The following is a 16449-nucleotide window of genomic DNA, read 5'->3' as shown; positions in this document are numbered from 1 at the left end:
AGCTACGATGTGAGTGTGAAAGTATCATTCCGATGTTTGTTAGGTCTCCGTGCCTTATTAAACTGAGAATAAAGTAGTACTTTGCCATACTCTTTGTGTTTGTCTGATTATTTGGTCTAAGATCTATTATTGTAAGTCCATCTAGCACAAAAGAAGCTTCAAGGTGCTAGCACACATCGGCTTTGTTGGTCAGCCAGGTCATGTCAGCATAGCCCAACATTCCTGGGCTGTGGTGCTGAAGCCCGGTCAGCTCAATGGTGTAATGTTTAACATCCTAATAACATCTGCTGGGAAAGGAGTTGGCTTGTCATGTCATTTCCGCGGCCATTTTTGAGTTCATCCACATCGTTTCGAGGTTTTAGACTTTTTTTTACAGCATACGGAGCTTTTCTTTGTAACATGACTTGCTCTGCGGCGCTTGCCCCGCCTCTCGTTCTCGCGCTGACATTTGGCTAAATCTGGACACGCTCGGGTATCTCCGGACAAGCTCGGCTACTTCCGAGGCATTCGGCACTCTGTGCCTCACTGGTCGGTTAATAACCGATACGTTCGGCTCGGCTGTCACAAGGTCGGGTTATTCCGGAAGCGCTCGCCTCAGTTGTCAAAGGTTCGTGTCTCTCCGTCAGACGCTCGGCTGATTCCAACACGTTGGGCTCCCTCTCCGGATTGGTTCGTGTCTCTCCGGAAAAGCTCGCTCTTTGCCTGCTTTGGACCCTCCCGGCTGCCGTCCCTTTCCGACATATTGTACGCAGGACGCAGGGAGCCGACCGGGGGAAGGAAGAAATACCGGCAGGAATGGGTGAGAGCGCTGGCGTGAAACACGCGCGGGGAGCCAAGTCCCCAGAGGGAGCACTAGGCACCAGGGCTGGCGGCTGTTGGGAACAAGGCTCTGGGGGTGCGAAACCCTGGCTGAGGCTAGGGGATGGGGCTCCAAGAAGCCACGGGGATGAGAGACCCTGGCCGACTGAGGCCCGGCAGTGTGTGGCCCCGAGTGACTGAGGCCGAGGGATGTGAGACTCTGGGAGAAGTTCCACTGTGTGTAAGAGCCAGAGTCAGGCCACTGTGGTGTGACAGCATGGGTAATTCAGTGGGGGGGTGGGGGTGGCGAGGTCAGATTGGGGGTTACCATGGAAGCAGCCTGAAAGGACCATGAACATTGAGTCCATGGGGGTGGGTTCTGGCAGGACAGGAGTTTCAGAAAGTCTGTAGGGTCTTCACTGGCTCCCAGTGGCTGCAAGGATCAAGTTCAAGACCCTCTGCATTGTCCACAAGGCCTTCTGGGGCCTGGGACAGCTCTACCTCCAACTTTCTCTTCCAAACATCTTGCTTCTCTGTTCAGCCACCTCCAACTCTCGTAGAGTTGGGGGCAGATCTATCGCCTCGGCTGGGACCTCCCTCTGGAACAGCCTCTCTGCCTCTCACAAACTTGAGCAGCACCACCTCTGTTAATGGAAGCAACTCAAGCCCTTCCTTTTTTCGCTCCCTCTCCACTGCTGATCTGCTGATGCACCTGACTGCTCTGCGCACTGGTCACCCGGTCACTTTCTGATCTCGGGCTCCTGCATGTGCCCTTGCACTACCTCTGGGCTCCCCAGCACTTAAGGGTCTGAATCTGCAACCCTACAGTCCCATCTCTCTGCACTTATGAGGCACCCACTGGCTGCTGCACTTGTGTGAGCTAACTGCATTACCGCCCTGCCCCGGCACTTCTCCCCTTCCCTCACTTGTGTGATCTGAATGACACAAGCCTTTAGTAAGATAGTTATTTTGTCTTCCCTTTGTTTCCCTCTCCTTGTCTTGTTGCACCTAGAAACACTTGTGTACAGGCGCGTTATAAATGCCACATCATATATCATATGGGTTCCAGAGGATGGGCTAGAGGGCTTGCGAGAGACCGTGGGGATTTTAGAGCCTAGATGATGGGAGGAATGTGGACCATCCTGGGTCAGTCCATGGGCGAGAGTCTGGGTGGAGACTTTGAGGTGGGTGTTGCGGATCAGACCCAGGTATTGCATATTGCTCATAGCTGCTGCAGATCGGGAAAATGAAGCATACCTTTCATACTATAGACCCTGTGCTGGTCGCTCTCCATCATACTTTGATGAATAAGCCAATTTTGTGTTCATGTCACCCAATCAATTTGAGGGCAGACTTCCATGATTACACCACTCGCAAAGATATGCGTTTTTCAGTTGCTGCAAGGTGATATGTAGCTCTATACAACACACCTAATTTGGATGACTGTATACTAAAATAAAATGCTAATTGAGCTTGGGGACATCTGTGACTTGTCCGGAAAGCATGTGACTGTCTCTTTTCCGCCCCCCACTCTGATCCCACCCTTCCATATAAACATTATATTAATTATATTGTATTCCCTAATAAAGCAAACTCTTCTTAGGAGGAGACATGTGATATCATTTGCATAGTGCCTTAATCCCATTGGGATGGTTTCAAAGCGCTGTAGGGGAACGCCCTCTTGGGACCGTAGCCCAAGCTATGGCAAAATTGGTTAGCAGAGCTTTGAATGCATGAGTGCATTTTAGCTAGAGAAGTTGGATAGGAGTGGCTAGGTCCCTACTAGCTACCCATACCGACCTGGCAAGTGGATCGGTGCTTTGAAGTTGACAAGAGAGAGTACAAGAGTAGTAGACACGTTATGTGTCCAGTTAGACCGAATTTTTGTTGTGGGGGATAGCTGTATTCTAATGGCAGAGGTGTTGTGCGATGTGTTGTTGGTAATGGTATATGGTTGCAGAAATGTGCTGGTGAGTGGCCTTGCCTTTGTCATCTTCCATAAGTATGGTGGTGTGTGATACGTACCGTCTGCTCTGGATGGTGTCTTGGTTTTGTAGATGTGAGCATGGACTCTCCTGTGTTCTGCACGTGGATGGGCACGTGATTTAGGTTGCTGACTGTGATCTCGGGTATCCTGGGCTCTAATCCTGGCTTCCCCACGTGTCACTCCACACCCTCTCCCCAGATTGTGTATTACTAGTAAACCGCTTTATGCCACTGCATCAGATCTCCCTTATCAACGAAAATTGTGCCCCATAGAAACCCGGCTCCGTGCCAATATGAGTACAAGAAATTAACTACAATTATCTGAGCGGTTTCGTGTGCCTCACTGAGGTGTATGTTTGACTATCAACATGACGTGAATATCATGACATGACTATATCAACATGACGTGAATATCATGACATGACTATCAACCATGTTCATTGTGGTGCATTCATATTAAACAGTATGGTTCTGCATGCTGGTATCAGGGGTAAACGTTTCAAGTTGCAAGCTACTAGTAGCCAGCCATAGAAGTTCACTTGGCACATCAATTCTACACATACGCACAGCACACCTGTGCTTACTCGACAGGAGCCAATTATCACTAGCTAGTGGCAGAAGTCGTTATATCGCAGTGCCTTTTGGTTTTCACCAGCAATTAGGAAAGCCTAGCTAGAAGCTAAATGCTAGTGTAGACCTAGTAAAAAAAAAAAAAAAAAAAAAAACAAAAAACACATCCAACTCTTATTTTATTTCGTTGTTTATATTGTTATAAAAGCAATTTCTTCTTATGGGTAATATTAGATGTGTGTACGTTTTGGGGATATTTGACCACATGCAGGAAATTACCGACTGCAAAAATATAATTTTAAATGTTCTTTTGAGAATACATTTTACTGTTTTGTAGCGCATTTATCTGTTTTTTTTTCCGATGCTGTGCATTAAGAATAACTAATGTCCTTACTGAAAAACAGAGCTGTCTCTATGTACAAAGGCAGTGTGTGTTTTGCATTTGCATGTCTGTTGCCACAGTGAACCTTTGGCAACAGCAGTGATATATCGCGTCTCTTTTAAGCTTTTTAACTGCATTTGTCACATGCTGTGCTGAGATCGTATGTCTTCTATTTTATAGAACAAGCTAACACATATATCACATCTCCTGACGTGCTCTTCGGTTGATGAGTTGTAGGTATTTCTCAGGTGATGCCAGCCCCGGTGCAGCAGCGGGGTGTGGCAACCCCCCGCATTCTCCTGGGTGATGCAGTGGGTTGGGACAAAGGTCCCTCATGTGCGTGGCCATGGGATGTGATGAGAACCGCCAACTGGCGAGGCCATCACGTATCTTGAGAGCCCTGTGCGAGCCCATGTCTGGAGATTCAGACACTGGGGGTGGAGGGCATTCAAGTATTGGAGGATGATGCAAGTTCTTTGAGCAGACATTACACTTGGGTGTGTGAGACCCTCTGGCTCCTACAACTCCACTGAGAATGTCTCCAAATTGTATTCACTCTTCGAAGCAATCCAACCTATCCTAATCCTCCTGGATTTATCTGCTGCCTTTGATCAATCTGATCTCCTCAATACTCTCTCCCTCTGATTGGGATTCGTGACCTGGCACTCGCCAATTCTTGTTTTCCTGCAATAACGCCTCTCAACTCACTGCTCTTACTGTTAGTGATCCGCAACGCTCTGTGTTCACCTTGTACACTTCTGCTCTCGGGGCATTTATCTCCTTATTTGGTTCTCGCACCACCTATTTGCAGATGCCGCACATCTTTTTCTCCTTTCCTGAACTCTCCACTGACATATCTACCAACATCTCTGACTGTCTCTGCTCTTAAACACTGGATGGCCTCACACTCTTATGCTGACTCTGTTAGAATGGGTTTCTAAACTCGGACCTGGTGGACAGATATTTAGGAGTCCACCTTGTTGGAAAACAAGGATTACTTCTGGGAGCTGATGCCACACCAATCAAGGCAATGTGGAAAGAGGTCAATGCTTAGTCTCAGAAGTAGTGAGTGTGGTCAGATGGTCCACAATGAGTCCACACAGTGAAACACCAAGAATTACACTTAGTTATAAAAATATTATATTTTTTATAGGCCCAGGTCAACACATGAAAAATGGCTATTTGGCAGGTAAAATTTCACACAACACTACTGTAGAACATATATAATATGTCACATTAGTCTGTACACATGAATCAATTACTTTACCAATACCTGCAAAGAAAGAAGGGAAGTAATTTAGTTAGCACCAACACTCGTCAGAAATGACAATCCTTTCTTTAGAAGTCCCGCCCTAAGATGAATGAGGCCTTGTTCAACGTGTGCGTAAAAGCACACAAGAATGTGTAAAATTGCAGTACTTTTCGGAGACTGGCAAAAGTTGGGATTAGTGTTCTGAAGATGTGACGAAAGATGGTATCTGGTAATGCTAGCAAAACTGATCTCGCTTTTGGTTGGCTTTAGACAGTAAGTACTACCCAAGCCAAATAGTGACCAAACTTAGCCCAAAGTCAGAAAACACGATGAAATGAGGCCACCTTTAAGTATTCTCACCACTAGCCTTCCGTTTTGGTCTAGACTTGGCAGGTCCGGAGGTGGTCACCAGTTAAGTTTTCCTGCCTTTCTTTCGGTTCCGAGATGCTGCGGGTGCAGAGGCAGGTTCAGCTGGTCACAGGAGCTGCTGCACTAGATTCCGGAGGAAGAATGCAAAAGACACCACTGCAGCACTTATCGCGACACTGGAATTGATGCAGGAACTAGTCTTTGGCAACTGTCACCGTTGCACGTTGATGCAAAGGAATTCAGCTATCGCGGTCTGATGCAGCCTTCTATCTCACGACCCAAAGGTGGTGGGAAGACGAAATTCGTCAGAAGGGTGTCTTGTTCGATAAGTTGCAGATCCCCCAAACCCCTGGGTCGAAACACAGGACGATGGCGCTCCTATCACAGTAGACCAAATTCGAGCTGGACAGCCCACTAGATGACTCGGGGACACTTTTGAACCAGCTCACTTGCAGGGTTTACCACTCTAAAGGTTTGAAGCACCAATGAAGGCCTTCCGAGATCAGTCGCCAAGCAGGTATTCTCTTGGACAGCAGCAGGATTCTGTTGCCAGGCCTCATTAAGTGTGTCTCAAGATCATCCTTCATCTGCTCGGCTTCTCAGGATACTTGGTTCCTTCTTCAGATCTGCTGGAATGGCTGCAGGGCTCCTCTTCTTATCCCAAGTCGGGCGAGTAATCATACTCAGTTCTCCAATGGCAAGACCTGCACCATGCATGAACACCAGTAACGGTCCAATCGGGGACTACTGTGGGCCTCGTGCACACCAGACTTCCTGGAGCCAGGTAGTGGATTAAGACCAGACAGTCCCAACCCACTTCCTGGGTCCTCCCACATAGATCCTGCACTAGCCTGTGAAACCTTTGTGTCCATACAAGGATTTTCTCGACCTGAAAGGGCAGGAAGAAGGCAAGAACACACAATGGCCAAGGAACAAACTTTCTGGCACGGCCATTGAAGCACTCAAGCCACAGTTGGTAGCCAAAATCGGTAAACGCAGTGAGGCTAACCAAAAATATTGTAGACGGTAACTGCTGACACCAGTTTGTCCTATTGCAGATCTTACATAACCAACATTAAAATCTTTTACTGGAGTCTAGGGTCCCACAAAAAGAAACCCATTGCACTGCAGTGGAAGATGGATTGTGCAATGATAAACAGTTATCCAAACAGGCAAAAAAGGTTTTCCAGTACCGACAGCCTGAATGACTAGTGGGTTTCCCCATAACATGTGAGCAAAAGGCCAGTGGAGTGAAGCTGAAGGCTTTACTGCACTGCAAAAAGTCAGGACTGTGTGCAAAACAAAAGCAAAATGTTTAAGGCTCTATGGAATATGGAGAAAACTGAGGTGCTTTTCTTTCCAGCCATATCCTCTCTCTCATCTCTTCCTCTCCCTACCCAGTTCCCACCTGACGCTCTTCCCTGTCCCTCTTCAGCTAGAAACCTTGCTGTCATCTACAACCTTTTACACACATTCATCAAAACTGCAACGGCAGCTCGCCTCAACCTTATCGGGAAAATCGGGCACCTCCTTCCTTTCAAAACCGCCAAACCTCTCCTAACCACTTTCTTCTCTAAACTGGACTACTGTGCCAGTATCCTCTTTGGTCTCCAACCTATGAATTCTGTCCTTTTGGCAAGATTATTAGCTATGCTACCAGGACTCTGTTTGTACTCCCTTACTTCCTCCTATTGCCAGCAGGCTGGCTGGCTGGCTAACTATGCAAAACCTGTCAAAATTCAAATGTATTCTACTAGTGCATAAAATCAATCAACATTAAGTCACTGGCCTATCTTTTTTCTTCTATCAACACCTACAAACCGTCTTTCAACCTTCACTCTGCCTCCTCCACTCCCCCCTCCCCCTTGTGGCACATCGTCCACCCTGTATTTCCTCTAGCTTCCGCTCTTCCACTCTTGCTCCGCTTAATTAGAAATCCCTCCCTTCTCCAATTCGAAACACAGTCCACATTAATGTATTCAAAAGCAAATTGAAAGCCCACCTCCTTGCTTCTGAGCTATCCTCTTAACTCGCCACTACTTAACACCTTCTCTCGCCGCCAAGCGGATTCTTCCCCACCACACCATCACTTGATAGGTCAATGCTCTTGCTTTGCTAGCTAGGCTGCCTACCTGCTGACACTCACTTGCCCACCGTATTGTTCCTGGTATCTGTCCACTATAGCCGGTCAGCATGCCACTTAAGCTCTCGCCAGTAGAAGTGGCTCACTGCTGTGATGCTGGAAATGCATTGGAGAGACCGGGCCTGCATGTCCTTGCCCTGTATTCCCCTATCATGTGTGATCTGTGTTGATTACTGCATAGGAGACCATGTAGGACTCCTGGCAGTGCAGCTCTTCCAAGGGTCTGTTCACCACAATCAAAAAGAGGGATACCCTTAAGGCACCCATGTGTGGGGGTACAACCCTGTACCCCCTAGTGTATGTTTTTGGGCACCTGTGTGTGGTCCACAGAGCAGTGTTTGGGCTGGTGGCAGCTCCTTGCTGAATTTGACAGGTGCTATGAGTATCCTCCATATTGGGAAACCCAGGCCCTGCTATAGGAATCGGCGGATTCCTGATAGGAGACAAGATGGCCCCTGTGGTTTCTATTACCTGTTAGCTCGTTTCCCAAAGTCCTGGGAAGCCCTGACTCTGTCCCTTCCCCGGACTGGCTGTTGGGTAGAAGAACCATATATGGTATTGTGGGTAAGTCCAGGCCAGACTGGCTGGAGCCTTCCCAGTGACTGTATGTTGTGGGTACACCCTTGGAGTGGGACCTGGGTGAATGGAGTGTGTGACCAATAGGCACTTCATGTTATGGGTGTCTGGTGTGTGTGTGACACAAAGAATGAGACAGCCCTGCCCGAAACTGATATGAATGCAGTGTGGTATGCTGAAAGGCTGGGTGCTTGCCCCAATACATATTCCTTGTTATGGGTGTCTGGGTGGAAGAGAATGGCCTGAATGCACTGTGAGCCTGTTTGGCTGCCTGCCTGCATGAATGGCCTTCTGAATGATTGGCTGCCTGAGTCTGGCTCAGCAGTGAAAATGAGAGACAGAACAGTATATATTGGGACCTCTCACTTACCAGAATTGTTCAGAAGCTGAAGTTGAAACTTGATGCTTAACCTTGAGGTCCAGCTGGAAGAAGGTGGTTTTGCTGCTGCTTGCTGTCGTTGAAATCCAAAAGCTGTCGTCTGTCAAGGACTGATCCAAGAGAGGACCTGGCTAGGAGACCTCTACCGATGTAACCTCTGGAAGACCGTCGAGTCGTGTTGCCCAGAAGCAGGAACAGCTTGAGGCCGTGCTGCTGAACGACTGGAGCCACAACACTCCACCTTTGCCTAAGACATTTGAAACGAAGGACTCCCTTGCCATCACCGTCGACCGCTTTGTCCCGCAGGAGAAAGTTGAGGTCGTTGACGAACCAAGGAGAATCCGCTGGTGGGATTCCTGCCACCCGAAGTCCTTGACGATCCGAAAGCCCGCTGTAGTAGTCCCGATCGCCGACGCACGCTGCCGGGACTACGTTATTCAAGTCTGCATTGCAGCATCAACCTTGTCATCAAGGTGCGCGCACGCCTCGTCTTCACAGGACGTCCACGACCAATCTTCGAGGAGCACCGCGAAGGTCGAAGCTGCTATCTCGACAACAGTGTTCACATTTCTTCGAGGACTATTGATGCCTGTGGCTCCTGCTTTAAAGGATGTTCACCCAAGAAGTATCCGTCGATGGACCGTTGAAGAAACTCCGTTAAACCCGGGTACATTGGGGTAGTAGAACATTTAAACATCTATGGACTGGGCTTGTTAACACACTTTTACAGGTTGCCCAGGTGGGAGTATCCTCACACAGAAGTGTCTTGGGAGGGACAAACTATTTTGCCATTGTTTAACCTAACTTGTCTTCCTTCCTATGTTTGATCCTGATACACATTGCTGTTTGAGTTGTATGCCATTGAAACTGTCAGCAGTTGGTGCATTTTAAAGGAGTCGAGTGAACTGTGGTACCACATAGACATTGTACATATTTGCCATATTAGATTTGTAAAAGTACAAAGTGTGTTACTGATTGTGTGTGTGTGAACAAGCTACAAGTCGTAGCGAAACGCGTCATCGTCGGGGTTTACTTCTGTGTTGCTGGGCGAGGGCAGGAGGTTTCCACATGGAATTTTTAAAATTTTGTATTCAATAAAGAAGAAATTTTAAATTGAACAATGGTACAGCTGGCTCTTTGAGAACGGTGGGACTAACTCTGAGATTTTTTGCACGACACTCCGGGAGTGCGGGTCAAGACTGCGCCATTTTACGGTGCAGAAAATGGTGATCTATTTTATTTATTTGAACCTTATTTATATAAAGAACTGTGTGGACATTCGTTTGTGGGGGGCTTGGGGACTACACTGTACTGTAGAACACGCCTGAATCACCTCCTGAGAGCTTAAGCCTTGAATGCACGTCCATAGCTACCCTATAGAGAATCTCGGCTGGGGAGCTCTGTGCTTCTACTCTGCTATATAGAGGGCATACTCACCTCCAGTCTTTACAACTGCCTCCCGTGAATCTGCTGTATTACCTTTTGTAGGCACCCTTGTGACCAAAATAGCTTCTTCTCTGTATGTATGCAAAATAATAACTGTGAGACAATGGTTGGTTTGCAGTGAGGCCATGTAGCTGGTTGGGGACATGATGCTGTATATTTGGTCTTGTATGTAGTAAGGCCAAGAGGAAGGAGTGTGCATAAGCTTGAAATATCGTAAGGTATTGAACAAAGTGAAAGCGGTGAGGGGGGAAACTAGTGGCTGAGTGTGTAGGCGAAGGAGGATGATGAGAAGACTGTGAGCTTCTTTTACTTCTCAAACAGTGGGTGGGGAACACAGTGATTAATGCATATGTCTACTACTCCTGTAGCGGAGAGGCACTGCAAAGTGACCACATAGTTGTGGGGGTAAAATGTTGATCTGAGGGGCTGCTGGGTAGAGGAATCCACGAGAACTGACATGAGGGAGTGTGAGGCCTGGGATCTGTAAAACCCACAAGCAGTGTGATCATGGGATGGTGAGACCTGGGGCAAGTTTGTAAAGATGGTGGATATGATCATGACATGTTATGTGGCTTGCAGGGCAATTTTAAAGCACAGAGGGTTAAGAGAGAAGCAGTAGGAAGATTAGGGTCAAGAGGGAGGAGCAGAAGGTAGGAGATAAAAATAAAATGCTAGGCAAATGGCAAAGGTGTTTTGTATAGCACAATGTACATATTCCATAGGTAAAACTTTACAGCGTAGGGGCATTAGCTGCAACAGCTTTGGTGCCGGACATATCAGTCTGGTGTCTGGATAGATGAGAACCTGTGTGTGGTTTTGTATTGCTTGTATGTGGGGACTTAAATCTGCAAGCCGGGTTCCAGATAAGATTTTGAAGTGGACCTGTTTATTCCCTTCTTTGGGCAGGGAGTCAAAAGGTAGTTCTCATTGTTGGATGTATTTTTATGCCGATATGCATCTTAATTTTGAGATGACAAAAACCCTTGCTTGCATTTGCTTTCATCCTTTGTGCCCAGTGATTAACATCTATTACAATTAGGAGGGTAAACGTTTCAAGCTAATAGCCATGCATAAAAAGTCCCACCCCCCAGTTGTTACTTGGTAGAGGTCAATTGCCACTACCCAATGGCGAGTGATACGTGCAAATGTTAACACCGGTCTGCAGTGCCTACCATGCTTCTGTACCACTTCGAGGGATATCGTACCCAGCAGCTTCTTGACATAGCATCCTGGAATATAGTGCCCAGCTTCCTCGCCAACTTATACACAGAGAAGCTTGCACTATAACCTCCAGGGTACTAGCCCCCAGCTTGCTGTGTAGCTCTGTCCCTTTCACGGCTATGCACCTTATACTCGCTCCTGGGATATAGCAGTAAGATTCCTCAAGTCTACCGCAATGACAGCAGCTTACTCAGTACCTCATACTGTCACTCCAGGGATATAGGGCACCAGCTCGCTATTCCGTTGGCCCAGTGGTTTCTGGGTTTGTAACACCCAGCTCGCTATTGAGTGAGGGGTCCTCTTGAGCTGTTCGGCCCCACCATGCTTAGTCTCTCCAATGGCTGCCTCCACCAACTCCTCTACAGCTCCTTGGCAACAGGAACACCAGCAACTGCTACTTCCTCACTCCTCCAAATCACAGGCTTTATATATACTCCGCTTCAGTTCAGTCTCCTGCAGGTATTGACTCCACGCTAAGTTTAGGTCTTCAAAAGGCCCACTGTCCATTTTGGAGTCTGGCAGAAGTCGTGACCCTCCTTCTGCATCTGTGGTACCTTATACCCATTCTGCCCCAGGTTCTATGACACGGCTCACCAGACAACCTTGAGGGACTAGGAATTCTAAAAGGAGGTGGGCATTTTCCCCAGCCCAGACTTACTCAAGAGACCTTAATAGCCTCCAAGAGGTTATCGAGCAATGCACATTCCCATTAGTGTGTTGAGCATCCTGTGACATGCTGTTTGCAAAGATTTTCTTTTTTGACGACTTTCTCTCCATAGTTCTATGGACCCTCGAACCTTTTCCTTTTTGTGAACCTGTCCTGACTTTTTATAGGGAAGTGAAACCTTCCTCTTCACTCCCCTGCCATTTTTCTCATTGTTATGGGGAAAGTGATAGTTTCCCAGTTCGGATAGTCTGAAGGACCCATTCCCTTTTGACTTTTTACACTTCGTATTTTTGTTTAACATTGCACACAGCATTTTACAATGCAGTACAGTGGGAACCTTTTGTATCACCCTAGTCTTTTGCACTTGGGATTTTGGGTCATTTTTATATGTGCCTAAAGACAAGCTCAAGTCATAAATTAGTTTTGCAAAATTGATTAGTCGAGATTGCTAAATAAAAGGAATCCAGCATAAATGATTAGCAATTATTTGCAGTGACAACTCCTTGCTCTGCTCCCCTAATGATATCCCAATAATAAATACTGTTTTATGGCCTGGTCTCTGTGCACAGTATCCTGAACCTAAGAATATAATAATGGAAGGTATTGAGAAGTTTCCAAAAGCATACCTTGCATTGCGTTAGATTTGCCACCCTTCTATTGGTCAGATTCATGGGGTACTGTAACAAATGCAAACTCCCCCAGCGACACTCATTTTCTGTATCGCCATCCTTTGCACACCCAGTGCACACCTCCCCGATTCCCCCTTCTCGATTGATGGATATTGTACAAGGCTTAAATTATTTTTCAATTGATTAGCAGAGTTTGCTAATTAAAATTGTATAGATTAGCAAACGGACCCATTTCATTAGCAATCTTGTATTAATATTGTTAATGTCGCCATAAGTTATTTGTACCACGCACATGAAATGAGCAACCATGTAGCATTTTTGCATACAGCTGAAATAAGACATTGGTCTGAACAGTTAGGTCTTGCAAATTCATTAAAATTCAGCTAGACCTGCAGGTCGGGGAACTTAGTTTACCTATTCACCCTAAGAGAAACGCACTCAGCCCATAGCGACGGATGACAACAAATGCAATATTTGTAAAATGGTGCTTGTCACTACATACCCGCTTTATGGTTGGCCCACTGCTTACACCCAGAGGCCAGCTATGCAAAGTGAAACTTGTATTTGACATTTACTGCAAACAAATTAAATGTTAAATAAATGTTTTAAACACCCCTTGCAAATGATACTCGCCCTTCATAAAATCTACTCGACTATGCGAGTGGGCGAAGAGACTTTGAAAGCTGTGGATGAGTGTCTGTAAAATGTAAAGGGTTGGCTGCATGAAGGGACACAAGTAGATATGATAATAAAAAGGCTCGGAAAACAGTTTGGTCAGCTGTGTCCTGCAGGTGCTAATATCGAATGCAATCATAACTATAAAGCACATTGAGCTCTGGAGGGTTAATACAGTGTATGGTAGATCTGTAGATGTAGCAACTGGATGGAACTATTGATCACTACTTTGCATAAACATCTAGTTGGCATTGTCTATTCATTATGTAAGAGGAAAGAAAGTAGGAGACTGCAGAGTGGATGGCGTAGCAAGCAGAGAACTGGGCAAACTAGGTGTAATATTGTAGTTTGTGGTCATATCGCTTTCAGGGTAACTGGTATTCAACAAAAGGCTGATCCGATTAAAAGTCAATGTGTATGGTATCCGATCATGGGTCGAGCACCTATTGTACAGATGTATGCAACTAGTAAGTTACAGAACTAGGCATTCCATCAAAAGCATTTGATTGTGTGATCATGTACATTTTTAAATGTTCACTTGTCAATATGATACATCTTCATTTACAAAATTCAATGAGATTTAGATACACTAACCTAATATTTACTGTAATGGAGACGATGCAGTGTTCTACAGTGTCAATACTATAATTATGCATTATGTAACAACTTACATTTTTAGAAATGGAATTGCATGACTGTCTTTTTTTAAAGAAATTGAAAGTTAACACATACTGGTCTTTGCCACACAGGATATAGTTAGCTTAATAGAAGTATCACTAAAACTATCATCATGGTTACTTCAGTTTTTGCAATTATTTTTAAAGAAAAAGATAGATGCATTTTTTGGCTAGCACTCCCACACAGGCCTTTGGCACTTTATGAGTGGAGGAGATGATTACTGCTGCACTTTCTCTCCATTAGCACTAGAAGCCTACTGAGAAAAGAGGGAGAGGAGAGCACCAAGGGCAAGAGAGGAATGCAGAGCTAGCTGTGCGTTGATTGAACATGGCAACTTAAATAGCAAGATATTCTACACATGTGTCAATTTGATTAGCAAACCTACAGAATTGCATATCAAATTTCTATGCAACACTGCTTATTTTATGCGTGGGTGGTGTTATGGCAGTGACAATGCACATCACCAACCGGCACATCTCATATCTGGTAACATGCAGCAGCCCTGAAAGGAACTGCCTACATTTCCTACTACTTAGTCAGCAAGGCTGCCAGAGGTTCACCATGGCAGATAACAATCCTAAGCAAAGCAGAAGAAACTCTAGTACGGACTGTGGAGGGTGAACCCTAGAGAAGTTAGTACCGTGAACTTCATAGGCACTAGCACTCTGAGGCATTCTGAATTTTCTGCAGCAAGTCTTTCTAAACAGGCTAATCAAACTGTAACCCGATTTCCATCTCAATGAAGCCACCTTGGTGCAAAAGTGTGCCAATAATAGACACAGAAATTACAATCCTGTGCTTTGCAGCCTGTCTCCTGGGGTTCTTTGGGGAACCAGTCATCCGTCAACAGTGCCTTTCATCATTTGCACTTTCTGGGGAAACCTCTCCCTTGAAAGGATTGAAGTGTGGGCCTACTGAGGTAAAGTATGCCTTATCTGCTATATTTTTTATTATAAGTGTCACCGTAATCCCTTTTATGAAGAGCCTCTTGTCTTCCCTGAGGAGGGGGGGGGGCAGCGCCACTGTTTGAAGACCACTGGTGTAGAGGGAGAGATGGGTACAGTTTGTAAGCAAGAAAGTGTCACTTTGTATTGTTAATGTTTGTGTATTTAAAACATGCAGTCTTTTATAAATTGCCACTTTGTTATGACCACTTATTTCAGGATACCTGCTCTTTGGTTTTGAAAGCTAGTAACTGGCTGTGGAAGGGACCAAAAGGAAAGCATTGTGCCAAGGCTACCCAGTGGAGTTAGTCTTTTGATACCAAAACCTGCCTTTATAAAAACCTGTTTACACAAAGTGATTGTAAAAATTCAGTTAACATTAAGTCGCATTGTATGCTGTGCAGTTAATTAGAATGCTCTCAGGCATATGCCGGTTTTTGATTGCCATCTGCAACGAGTGCCACATTTCTGATGTTTCATTAAAGCCAAAATATTGTTCTCCTCTAGGCAATAGACACTTGTCATTCCCATAGGAAGCCGCAGTTCTGTGATGCACAGCTCTCGTAGTTGATATTGTAGACGTTGGTATTATTTTCTCACTGCGCAGTATTGGCATATTCTTAGTAGTTGTAGAAAGTACTAGGTTCCACGTTTTGTCTGTAACCCAAACATATTTAAAAATTGGCGTTTGGTTCATGACTGTGGCTTGATGGGGAACCTCCTGGGGCTAGTATCTGTTTTAGGACTGCTGGCTGTGGGCTCTAATTTGTGTTCCAGAGCAGTTACCTGTCTGTGTCACCTTGTTTCCTATATTACGACCATAGCGGTTGATGCGATTCTATCTAATATTCGGACTACAGGTTGGAGCCCTTCTAATCACTTTATTATCCATCATGCATGTTTTGGAAGGATTTCGTTTTTGCTGTGCTCATAGTATTACCTACTCCAGGCTGAATCTGGCTTTGACCGCCCTACATGTATGCAGGACTCGGACATGGACTGATAAAATGTTTCAACCCAGCCTGAGAGCATCTGCCTCCAACAAAAAGCTTGGAGCACTGTGTAAACAATACTGTAGCCTTACTCAGGCGGCCTCGTAAGAGGGGGCAGCCTTGGCTCTAGTTTGTGCTGGATGATTAGTTAAATAAAATGAAACTTGGTGCAAATTGCGATGCAATACTGCTTTGGTGGCAGCAATTATATTTTTACGTTACTTCTAGTGTGCACATTTGCGTACGGCTACTAAATGTGGGTAATGCCCTAAAATGGCCACACTTCAAGATGTTAACTTGTTTTTTGGCCATATTGTTGTTTGTTTTCTTCCTCTTGCCTTTCATGAAATGCCATATAAGGCTGTGCACTTGTCCGAGAAAGCTCAAGTGTGTATGTGTGTGCGTGTGCCAGTCTCCACGTGTTCTCGAGGATCCAGCTGTCCTGAACCTTCAGAAGTGTCCCCGGACCACCAGGTTGACTGACCTGACCTCCCGCGGGCAACCTCACTAGAACCGTTGCTGTTCTTCGCTGACCGCCAGCTTGTGATGTAAGTCTCCTTCCTGCAAAAGTTCAGCCTCCCAGCTTCAAGGGATCCTGCTCTGGAAGGTAGTCTTCTGCCGCCACTGGAAGGTCGCCTGCCGTTGCCTGTGTGTGGTGGCCGTTGCTGGAATGCTCCTTCCCCTGCCTTCTGAAGTATTCTGAAGAGGGCTGCATCAGTGTTTTCTTCGTTTTTCTTTCGCC

At 45.9% G+C, this 16449-nt stretch overlaps 1 protein-coding gene across 1 annotated transcript in view; it reads left to right on the top strand.

Moving 5' to 3' along the window:
* The first annotated feature begins 427 nt into the window (after positions 1-427).
* KPNA6 (karyopherin subunit alpha 6) overlaps positions 428-16449 on the top strand; it is a 625915-nt gene continuing 609893 nt past the window's right edge. The window contains exon 1 of the mRNA XM_069622491.1: positions 428-799. Within this exon, the coding sequence (XP_069478592.1) occupies positions 796-799 (4 nt within the window). The 5' untranslated portion in view covers positions 428-795. The remainder of the gene's footprint in view (positions 800-16449) is intronic.

Source organism: Ambystoma mexicanum, chromosome 11 (genome assembly GCF_040938575.1).
Source record: "Ambystoma mexicanum isolate Mex_15411 chromosome 11, UKY_AmexF1_1, whole genome shotgun sequence".
In the NCBI taxonomy this organism is placed as follows: domain Eukaryota; kingdom Metazoa; phylum Chordata; class Amphibia; order Caudata; family Ambystomatidae; genus Ambystoma; species Ambystoma mexicanum.
Note: the sequence above shows the minus strand (reverse complement) of the source record. Positions and strands in the feature narration are given on the sequence as shown.